The sequence below is a fragment of the Danio rerio genome, chromosome 5, assembly GCF_049306965.1.
Source record: "Danio rerio strain Tuebingen ecotype United States chromosome 5, GRCz12tu, whole genome shotgun sequence".
NCBI classification, from domain to species: domain Eukaryota; kingdom Metazoa; phylum Chordata; class Actinopteri; order Cypriniformes; family Danionidae; genus Danio; species Danio rerio.
In genome coordinates, this window is record NC_133180.1 from 77,677,267 (window position 1) to 77,690,000 (window position 12,734).

At 31.8% G+C, this 12,734-nt stretch overlaps 1 protein-coding gene and 1 long non-coding RNA gene across 4 annotated transcripts in view; one reads left to right on the forward strand and one right to left on the reverse strand.

The window, feature by feature from the left end:
* Positions 1–12,734, reverse strand: part of brinp1 (bone morphogenetic protein/retinoic acid inducible neural-specific 1) — a 210,239-nt gene that overhangs the window by 73,912 nt on the left and 123,593 nt on the right. For all 3 annotated transcript variants that reach the window (XR_012405698.1, XR_012405697.1, NM_001328411.1), the window contains 1 exon segment: positions 5,656–5,825. Coding sequence is in view for 1 of the 3 variants with exons in the window: in NM_001328411.1 (NP_001315340.1) it covers positions 5,656–5,825 (170 nt within the window). In the remaining 2 variants the exon portion in view is untranslated.
* Positions 6,113–9,923, forward strand: LOC141385694 (uncharacterized). Its single transcript, XR_012406557.1, has 3 exons — positions 6,113–6,713; positions 6,833–6,922; positions 6,960–9,923. It is a non-coding gene; the product is annotated as an uncharacterized lncRNA (long non-coding RNA).

Sequence of the window (12,734 nt, forward strand, 5' to 3'; positions counted from 1 at the left end):
AACTCTGTTACCGTCAACTCTGTTATCATCAACTCTGTTACCATCAACTCTGTTATCATGAACTCTGATATCGTCAACTCTGTTACCAGACAACTCTGTTACTGCAAACTCTGTTATCGTCAACTCTTTTACCGCAAACTGTTAATGTCAACTGTTACCATCAACTCTGATATCGTCAACTCTAATGATGTCAACTCTGTTAGCGTCAATTCTGTTTTCATCAACTGTTACCATCAACTTACCATCAACTATGTTACTGTCAACTCTGTTATCAACAACTCTGATATCGTCAACTCTGTTATCGTCAATTCTGCTAACGTCAACTCTGTTCCTGCCAACTCTGTTATCGTCAATATCGGCACTCTGTCATTGTCAACTATATTATCGTCAACTCTGTTATTGTCAACTCTGTTATTGTCAACTCAGTTATCGTCAACTCTGTTATCGTCAATTCTGCTATCGTCAACTCTGTTATTGTCAACTCTGTTATTGTCAACTCTGTTATTGTCAACTCAGTTATCGTCAACTCTGTTATCGTCAATTCTGCTATCGTCAACTCTGTTATTGTCAACTCTGTTATTGTCAACTCTGTTACTGCCAGCTTTGTAATCGTCAATCCTGTGACTGTTAACTATATTATCGTCAACTATGTTATCGCCAATTCTGCTATTGTCAACTCTGTTATCTTCAACTTTATAATCATCAACTCTGTTACTGTCAACTATATTATTGTCAACTATATTACTGTCAATTGTTATCGTCAACTCTGTGACTGTCAACTCTGTTTTCTACAACTCTGTTATCATCAACTATATAATTATCAACTTCGTTACTGTCAAATATAGTATTGTCAACCATATTACTGTCAACTCTGTTAGTGTCAATTGTTACCATCAACTCTGTTATCGTCAATTCTGTTATTGGCAACCCTGTTATTGTCAACCCTGTTACTGTCGACTACACTGTTGTCAACTTTGTTATCGTCAACTTTGTTTTCGTCAACTCTGTTATTGTCAACTCTGTTATCGTCAACTCTGTTATCGTCAACTTTGTTATCGTCAACTGTTATCGTCAACTCTGTTATCGTCAACTCTGTTATCATCAACTCTGTTATCGTCAACTCTGTTATCGTCAACTTTGTTATCGTCAACTGTTATCGTCAACTCTGTTATCGTCAACTCTGTTATCATCAACTCTGTTATCGTCAACTCTGTTATTGTCAACTTTGTTATTGTCAACTTTGTTATCGTCAACTTTGTTATCGTCAACTCTGTTATCGTCAACTTTGTTATCGTCAACTCTGTTATCGTCAACTTTGTTATCATCAACTCTGTTATCGTCAACTCTGTTATCGTCAACTTTGTTATCGTCAACTCTGTTATCGTCAACTCTGTTATTGTCAACCCTGTTATCGTCAACCCTGTTATCGTCAACCCTGTTATCGTCAACCCTGTTATCGTCAACTCTGTTATCGTCAACCCTGTTATCGTCAACTCTGTTATCGTCAACTCTGTTATCGTCAACGCTGTTAGTGTTTTAACAATAAGTTAAACAACAATTAGTAACTGAATCAACTATGTCACATTTAAACATTCCGCTTTACAACAGTAATGAATTCAGCCTATTCACTTCATACAAACAACATGATAAAAACAAACACAAACACACAAACACACATGGGCATGTTATGTTCATATTTGCATGAGCTGTCTCTTCTTCAGTAGAGGTGATTTGACTGCAGCTGTAATGCGTCTTCCGCTTGATATTGAGTGCTGCAGATCTGCTGTGTTCAAAATACAGATACATACAGCCGAGGCGGCGCTATGAGGACATTTCGGTCCCCCTCACTGTTCATTTGTCTGCTGCGAGACCCCAGACACACAGTGAAGTCCCAGCAGACACACACACACACATATACACACACGTCACGCTTTTCATGCCTCCAGAGACTGAGTCCTGACTCCACGCTGTCATAAAGTGTGTGTTTGAAGAGCCACAGAGAGACAGAGCTGATTTAGCTGAGCTTTCTGTGCACAAAGTGTCCTTAGAAGTGAGCAAACCCTCCCATCTGGGATTTCTTCAAAGAGAAACATGATTTGAATTTTTATATTTTGATAAGTACACTTCCATAGCTGTAATTACCATAATGTGAAAAGTGCGCATCCTCAATAGTGTAACGAGATCATGCATTTAAAGGAGAATTAGCCCATGCATTTAAACATTAGTCAATGCATTGAATTAGCAATGAGTCAATAGCTGTTTGTTATTTTGTTTTTGTAAATAAGCTGCATGCATTACCTTCTGTTAACGAGCAACTTTTGATTTATAAATAAATGCTAAGTTTAATATCAGCTTATATTAATAAAGATTTTCTTGCTGTTAATTTAACTAACTTTAGTATAAATGTGATACCACTAATATAATTAATTTAAAATAATTGTAATTATGACAACATTATAAATATTAATTTATTATATATACACTACCGGTCAAAAGTTTTAGGTCAGCAGGATTTTTAAAATGTTTTGAAATAAGCTTCTCCTGCTCACCAAGGCTGCATTTACTTCATCGATGATACAGTACACATTGTGAATTGTTAAATAATATTGCATTATAAAATAACAGTTCAAAAGTAGTTTATAACTTAGTTTAATAATTTATTCCAGTGATTTAAATATGAATTTTAGCTTCATTGCACCAGTCTTCAGTCACATGATCATTCAATCTTTCAAAAATCCCTCTAATATTAATGATAATAATAATAGTACTACTACTACTACTAATAATAATAAAAATAATAATAATAATAATAATAATAATAATAATAATAATAATAATAATAATAATAACAATGAAAAAAAAATAATAATAATAGTAGTAGTAATAATAATAACAATAATAATAATAATAATAATAATAATAATAATAATAATAATAATAATAGTAATAATAATAACAATAATAATAATAATAATAATAATAATAATAATAATAATAATAATAGTAATAATAATAATAATAATAATAATAGTAATAATTATTGTTGTTGTTGTTGTTGTTGTTATTATTAATAATAGCAAACAAATTATATAATAATAGTATATAAAAATATAGAATTGTGTATTATAGAATTAATTTATTTACCTCTAAACAAGCTCATTGTTTTATCAAAATGCAAAAAAAAAACATAAAATAATAACATAAAATTATAAAAACATAAAACCTTAAGGTTTAATTAAAAATAGTAATGACCTTATATTACTAATACTAATGAGGCAATCTATTTAAACTAATGAAAGTAAAAATAAAATTAAAAATTACAGAACTGTGTTTACATCTAAATAAGCTGATAGCATTTTTAAAATGCATAAATAAATAAATAAATAAATAAATAAATAAATAAATAAATAAATAAATAAATAAATGAATGAATGAACGAACGAACGAATGAACAAACAAACAAACAAATAAAAGTATGTTATATTAAATATGACCATAAATTTTAAATGAAATTGCAGTTATGACCAGGCTTTTGTATTTATGCATATTCTGTAAAGATTTTTCTTTACAATAGTATTGTGCATAGTGTGCATGTGTGTTGCTTGCATTAATCAGGATGCAGTTTTCACAGACCCGCATATTTCTGCCAATCACACACTGAGCGTCAATCTGCAGCATTTACAGGAGGACCTGCTGTCATATTAACACAACCATTCTGTGTGCATGTGTGTGTGTGTGAGTTTGTATGGGTGTGTAATAATTTCTTCTCTGCAATGTGACTTGCAGAAACACAAACGCACATTAATCTAAGTATATAAATAAAGATGTATGGTGCATTTCTATTGTTTCAGATACAGCTGCATATATAGCCACATTAATCACGAAAGACTTCTACGATTAATTGTGTTCTATAAATGGATGCATTCTTCTTTGTGTTGTCACTGGACTCATTGGTATGCATAAATATATATGTATATATTATAAATACTTTTTTTAACCTACACAATTTGCATTTAAAATTAAGTACACAAATTTATTTATTTATTTATTTATTTATTTATTTATTTATTTATTTATTTATTTATTAGAAATGAGCCTTTTTATAATAATAATAATAATAATAATAATAATAATAATAATAATAATAATTCAAGATAAATTAAGTCAAAGAAAACATAATTTATAAAATTGATTGAATAATTAAATAATGTATTATTTATTGTAAAATGAGCTTATTTACAATGATCATAATAATAAAAATATAAATGAAAATATAGTTAAATTAAGTAAGACAAAATAAGCATCAATGATTTATACATTTAGAATTTATAAATCTCTAATATTTATATAAAATAGATATAAGATAATACAATACAATACAAAAATAATATAAAAAAAGAAAAGTAAAAGAAAAAACTGTGCATATATATGTTTACAAAACAACAACAATAATAAAATTATTAATAATATTAGTGATGATAATAATAAGAAGTAGAAGAAGAAGAAAAAGATGAAAAAAAGAAGAAATCAAGTTAAATTAGGCACAAATAAAATAAATAAGCGTAAATAATGCATTAAAATCCCCAAATATTTATTGTAAAATTAGACTGTTTACAATAATAATAATAATAATAATAATAAAAGTAACAACAACAATAATAATAATAATAATAATAATAATAATAATCAAATAATAATAATAATAATAATACTTCTCCCAACATCTATTGTAAAATAAGCACATTTACAAAACAATATAAAAGTTAAGTTAAATTAAGTAAAAGTAGAAATATATATTACACATTTATATATATAATATTTATTGTAAAATGAGACTGTTTACAAAACATCAGCAATATAAAAATTAATAGTAATACAATATAGTAAACAATGTTTATAAATTCACCAATATTTATTGTAAAATTAGCCTATTTACAACAACAACAACAATAATAATAATAATAATAATAATAATAATAATAATAATAATAAAGTAGAGTACTCTTTCAAACACAGTCTATGCAGTGTCTCCCTTTAAGTGCCATTTAATTTGACTAATATTATTAATGCTACAGTAAGCGCAGTTCTTCATCTGTGACCGGTACAGACAGTGAATGATAACTGTGTCCGCATACAGCTGCAGTGAGTGTGTGTGTGTGTGTGCGTGTGTGTGTGCGTGTGTGTGTGTGTAAGTGCTGTGTTTGCTCCTGACTCAGCAGTCATTGTCAGGTCTCTTTAATGTTGTCATGCTTGACTTGCTGCTTCCTCCAGCTCTTCTGCCAGAAACTCTTCAACTTTAAACTCAACAACTCCAGAGAATGCAGAGACACAGAGTAAATATACAGCTGAGATCAGAATTATTAGCCCTCCTCAATGATCAGCCCGCTCTATATTTATTCCCTTAATTTCTGTCTAATAAAGAGAAGATTTTCTGAATATGTTTGGTGACTATAATATTATTTTAATAAATATATCTGTTTAATAAATAACATTGCCAAACGGATACAAATATTAATTTTTAAAATGGGCTGTACTCAAGTATGCTGAGCGCTGTATAATGTGTTCATCGATGTAATGAGTGTTGTGTAACATGTTTACAGCTATTCTTCCCAAGCGCATTCAGAAGTATGCTGTTGCTCTCCCGCCTTTGCTCACCTTGATGGCGTTGCTGGAGATCTGGATCTCGTGGAGTTTTCTCATGGTGCCGTCACGGTCAATGAAGTACGAGGACGCGAGCTGGTGCAGAGCCTCCACTCCCTGGCTGGCGTTCACCATCTTCCGGTCCAGCTTGTTCTTGGCCATGTACATGGTGAGAGCTTCCTCACCTAACGGCACAGAGCAATATGGTCAGTTCACGCAAGAATTCACTTCCCCTCGTCCACACGGGCGCCAAGGGTTCAAATATCACACGCTTTACAAGATGCTGCACATTCACTTCATCTGGACACTCGCTGGTATCATCACTGATGGTCATCATCATGGTAAGAGTAATGATTCAAGGCAGAAATACACTCAGAGAGATCTTTATCATGCTTCTATATCTTATCTTCATACACTTTCTATATATACAGTTGAAGTCAGAATTATTAGCCCCCTTTTGATTTTCTTTTTTAAATATTTCACAAATGATGTTTAACAAAGCAAGGAAATTTCCACAGTATTTTTGATAATATTTTTTCTGCTGGTGAAAATTTTCTTTGCTTTATTTCGTTCTATTTTTTTATTTTTTTAAACAGTTTTAAGGTCAATTTTATTAGCCCCTCTGGGTTATTTATTTATTTTTTTCCTCAATAGTCTACAGAACAAACCATCGTTATACAATAACTTGCCTAATTACCCTAACCTGCCTAGTTACCCTAATTACCCTAGTTAATAAATTACCCTATAAAATAAATATATTACCTATAATAAATATAAACCCTATAATAAATACCCTAGTTAACCTAATTACCCTAATTACCCTTTAAACGTCACGCTGTATAGAAGTGTCTTTAAGAATATCTAGTCTAATAGTATTTACTGTCATCATGACAAAGATAAAATAAATCAGCAGAGGTGGAAAGAGTACTGAAGAATCATACTCAAGTAAAAGTAGCATTACTTGCCTAAACTAGAACTGTGATCGGGCTATAAAAGTTAGGCCCGACAGAATTCAGCCCTAGCCCAACAGGTACATTTTGATTGACAGCTTTTTAAAAGCTGAGCCGGTTTAGGCAAGGCAAGGCAAGTTTATTTATATAGCACATTTCATACACAATGGCAATTCAAAGTGCTTTACATAAACAAGAATAAAAGAAACAAGTAAAATAAAAATAAAAACAAATAATAAAAGAGCCTGACGTTATTCAAATGTACACATTTTTAAAGGAGGCTAGCTAGTAGGTCCTGTGCAGGTAAACCTCACTCCTCTGACCTCTAAAAGGTGCTCTAGCCACAAATGCTAGAAACTTTTTCTTTAGCCTCCTTGTTAGAGCAACCGACTCCCATGCGGAAGGTCGCCAGTTCAATACCAGCTCGGAGCGGGTTGGGTGGTGGAGGACAGGCGGAGGTTACATTGGTGCCATGACCCGGATGGGAGTGAGGTTTAGGGGGGTGAGTGTAACGGGGGCCAGCTAGTAAGTTCTGTGCAGGTAAACCTCACTCCTCTGACCTCTAAAGGTGCTCTAGTGACAGATGCTAGAGGTCATGGTCTTTAGCCTCCTTGTTAGAGCAACCGACTCCCATGCGGAAGGTCGCCGGTTCGATACCAACTCGGAGTGGGGTGGGTGACGTAAGACCGGCGGGGTTACACATGCACACAGCTCTTTTGCCTTTTTTCAAGATTGAATCGTTTATTTGTGTTTTAACATTATTTATTCATAACAAACGTAGGCTACAGGCCACTTGGAAGTTGGAACAAAGAAATAAAATAAGTCCTCTGTATCATCGTAACATCTCAGCACTCTAAATAGGCCCAGGTACACACACTTAGCCTAATAATTGGCCAACACACCAATGAAAAGAAGTCTTGCTTAAAAAAATTAATTAAACTACATTTCTAAATGATGACTGGTATTTGGAAATAAATATAAAGGCTCTGTGTGATTTGATGAGCCACTTGTCTTCACAATCTTGCCTTAAGCGACGGTGAAGCTGAATAATAAAAGAACAATAAAGCCATCACAACATATTAATTACTATAGATGGTGTGTTCCCTTAGCAACTATAGAGTCACTTGAACAGATTAATTACTGTAGTTGTTGGGTTACCATAGCAACAATATGATTACCACAACATATTGTTTATAGGTGTTGTCTTACCATAGCAACAACAAAATTACCACAAAAGATTCATTAATGCAGTTGTTGGGTTACCATAGCAACAAAAGAATGACCACAAGAGATTAATTACTGTAGGTGTTGTGTTACCATAGCAACAATAGTATGACCACCAGAGATTAATTACTGTAGGTGTTTTGTTTCCATAGCAACAACAGAATGACCCAACAGATCAATTACTATTGTTGTTGGTTTACCATAGCAACCATAGAATCACTAGAACAGATTAATTACTGTAGTTGTTAGGTTACCATAGCAACACAATGATTACCACAACAGATTAATTAGTATAGTTGTTGTGTTACCAAGACAACAATATAATCACCACAACAGATCGATTATTATACGTGTTATCTTACCATAGCAACAACAAAGTTACCTCAAAATATTAATTAATGCTGCTGTTGTGTTACCATAACAACAATAGAATCACCACAACAGATTAATTAGTATAGTTGTTGTGTTACCATAGCAACTATAGAATCACCACAACAGATCAGTTACTATAGTTGTTGTGTTACCATAGCAACTGTAGAATACCCACAACAGATCAATTACTGTAGCTGTAGGGTTACCATAACAACAATACAATCACCACAACAGATCAGTTCCTAAAGTTGTTGTGTTACCATAGCAACTGTAGAATCACCACAACAGATCAATTACTATAGTTGTTTTGTTACCATAGCAACTATAGAATCACCACAACAAATCGATTATTATAGGAGTATCTTACCATAGCAACAACAAAATTACCACAACAGATTAATTACTATAGTTATCATGTTACCATAGCAACTATAGTCGATCAATTGAACTACTTCAGTATAATATTATAGTATTTGCTATAGGTCAGTGGTGCTCAACCCTGTTCCTAGAGATTTACCATCCTGCAAATTTCAGCTCCAACCCTGATCACACACAGCTGCACTAATTAATTAGGACCTGAACAGTACTTTGAGTGTTCAATCTGGGTTGGAGCTGAAATATGCAGGAAGATAGATCTCAAGGAACAGGGTTGGTCACCCCTGCTATAGGTCATTATATTATTGTTACATGGGCATGTACACATGTGTAATGCATTCTATTCACCCACTTTAAATGTCTTTCAGTTCCTTGCATTTAAATAAAGCACAAAGTGTTCCAATAAGCCATGATGCCATCATCATTGGGCTCTGGAAAGACATGCGGCTGCCTAAATGACTTTCACTAGCGCTCTCCAGCAGAACGCCACTGATATGCTTCACTACAGTAGATCTGCAGACGTGCTGTCATGCTGCATAAAGCGGTGGCGCTGAGCTTGCCAGCCCTCATCCAGGCATCAGTTTGAGTGCTGTGGTTCATGCAGCCAACATGTCATCTCATCAGCGCGCTCCTTCAGTGTGCACTTCCTAGTGTGTGAGAGGTGCCAAGTGCACTGACATGATGGAGACGCAGTGTGCATGGCTGACTCACTTCACACACTGTCACAGAGGAAATTCTGCTTACAGTGTCAAACTGACATGACCCGTGAGTCTCGCCCGCTCGATGCCAAAGATTTCTTCCCCCGCCGGAGTCGAGTGGGAAAAGCAGCTATGATTGATTTTTGCAAAGCACCGCTGACCTTTTCCTAAAGAACTCATTCACTGGGACAACAGAGGAATATCGGCTCCGACAGTAAGCGGAAAACCAGCAAAACAGCAGATACACGCACACACACACACACACACAAATGCACCAACAAACCATCATTCACTTGTAAAATGCTTGTAGTTGCAATCCAATTTTGGGTCAAATATTGACGAACATAGAGTTGGGTTATTTACAAATACTGTGTTTATGTGTTATGTCTATAATATGTGTTGTGTATGTATACACCATATACAGTGTATACATCCATACACAGTGTATATATACATTGTATATGGATGGGTGAATGTGTAATTGAATGAATCAATGGGGTAGTTAATGAATAAATTAATTATTGAGTGATGAAGTTAATAAGTGAGAAAACAATTCAACAAACAAACAAACTAGCAGGTTTATAAATGAATGAATGAAAGAATGAATGAATGAATGAATGAATGAATGAATGAATGAATGAATGAATGAATGAATGAATGAATGCAGTTAATAAATGAACAAATGAGCAAACAAACAAACCAGCAAGTTTGTGAATGAATGAATTAATTAATTAATGATTGAATGAATACAGTTAATAAATGAACAAACGAGTGAACTAACAAACTAGCACATTTATGATTAAATGAATGAATGAATGAATGTATGAACAAAAAAAGTGAACAAACAAACAAACTAGCAGGTTTATGAATGAATGAATGAATAAATGAATGAATGAACAAACAAACGAACGAACAAGTGAATAAATGAACAAACTAACAAATGAATGAACGAACAAACAAATAAACAAATGAATGAATGAACAACTGGATAAAAATGTTTTTTTATTAATTAATTAATTAATGGTTAAGTTACTGAACAAATGAATGAACAAACAAATGAACCAGTAAGTTTATAGTAAATGGATGATTAAATGATTGAATAAATGAATATATAAATGAATGTATGATCAAGTAGATGAATAAATAAATTATCAAACAAATGAATGATTGAATGAATGAATGAATGAATGAATGAATGAATGAATGAACGAACAAACAAACGAACAAACAAACAAACAAACAAATGGGTATGTGAATGAATAAATGTATGAAGGAATGAATGGTTTCAATAAATGACTGAACGAATGATCAAACAATCGAATTAGTAAGTTTATGAATAAATAAATGATCATTTAAATGAATGAATGAATGAATGAACGAACAAACGTACAAATGAATAAACAAACAAAAAAACAGACTAATTAGTAAGTGAACGAATGAATGAATAAATGACTGAATGAAAGAAAACTAACAGACTAATGCGTAAGTGAATGAATGGATGAATAAATGAATGAATGAATGAATGAATTAATTAATTAATTAAAACTAACAGACTAATGGGTAAGTGAATGACTTACTGACTGACTGACTGACTGAATGAATGAATGAATGAATGAATGAATGAATGAATGAATGAATGAATGAATGAATGAATGAATGAATGAATGAATGGGAAGTTTAATGAATGAACAAGCGAGTGAATAAACAAATGAATGAAGGAACAAATGAAAAATACAGCTTGTTTTCAGATCTTCATAAATCAATATTATCATTATACTCAAGCTGATAAATCCAGTACATCCAACGAAACTGATGATCAGCCAGATGTCTTTTTTCTCAGTATATACAGCATATATGTAATGTTTGTTTATATACATGTATATATTGCTATACAGTATGTGTACAGTATGTATTGTGAGACACAGCTTCAGTATTTATGCACAGTAAGCAAAAGTGTCTACATGAAACAACAGGATGACCTACATACAGTACTAGAGCTGTGAAACGTGCCGTATAAACCAGCCATCACCACGTGGAGGAAACTAATAACACCAACATCTAGAATGTGCATCTAGAACAGCAGGAGAGTCTTGTGTAATCATGTAAACATTCTTGTCTTTAAATTGTATATACAATGCAATGTGTTTTAAAGCTGAAGGGAAAACAATAAAAGTAATGAGCAGAACATGCGCAGACGTCCTCATGACACACATGTTAATGTTTTGTGTGTGTATTTTGTCTGTTTATCCATGAGTGTGTATTAACCTGTTAGCATCGGCCGCTCAATCTCCTGACCTTTACTCTGAATGTTCAATCTAGACATGAAGACACACACACACACTCTCTATCTGACACTAATGTGTGTGTGTGACCTTTAAACACTGCGATAATAAATCAGATTTGCTGTTAATCAGACGATTAATCAATGCAGGAGCCAATGAAGAACAATCAACCTTAATCTGACCTTGAGCGGCAGCATGTGTGTGTGTGTGTGTGCGTGCATGTGTGCCACTTCCTCTGGTGTGCATTAAATTCTAATAATTTGATGGCACAACTTCATTATTGCTTGTATGGGGCTGTTGAATGCTTGTATCTGATTGGCTGATGAACAAGCTGTGCTGTTGTATTCATATAAACACACAAACCAAATTCAGCGTACTCCATATAGGCCATTGCATTAGACAATAGTGCACACTAACTAATTTTCTAACTAACCAACCAACCAATTAATCAACTAACTAACCAACTAGCTAAAGTGTATCAATGATAGTAGAATAACACTGTTAGGAAAGTTGTATATGGATTTGCATTCCCACATTTTGTGTTTTCAGTCGAGTTGATACTCCGTGATTTTTGTTTTGTTTATTTGTTTATTTATTTATTTATTTGTTTATTTATTTATTTTATTTTATTTGTTTTTATTTTTATTTTTTTATTATTTTTATTTTATTTTTTGTTTAATTAATTTTATTTTGTTTTGTTTTATTTTTTTATTCTTTATATTATTTTGTTTTATTTTGTTTTATTTATTTTAGTTTGTTTTATTATATTTTGTTTCATTTTATATTACATAAAATGAAACAAAATATAAAATTATTTTTAATTTTTTGTTTGTTTTTTTGTTTTGTTTTGTTTTTGTTTTATATATTTTTTATTTTATTTTATTATGTTTTATTTTATTATGTTTTACTATGTTTTGTTTTATTTTATTTTATTTTGTTTTGTTTCATTTATTTTAGTTTGTTTTATTTTATTTTGTTTCATTTTCTTAATTTTTTTTGTTTTTTATTTTTTATATATTTTTATTCTATTATTTTTTATATTTTATTTATTATGTTTTATTTTATTATGTTTTATTTTATTTTGTTTTGTTGAATTTATTTTAGTTTGTTTTATTTTATTTTGTTTCATTTTCTTAATTTTTTTATTTTTATTTTTTATATATTTTTATTTTATTATTTTTTATATTTTATTT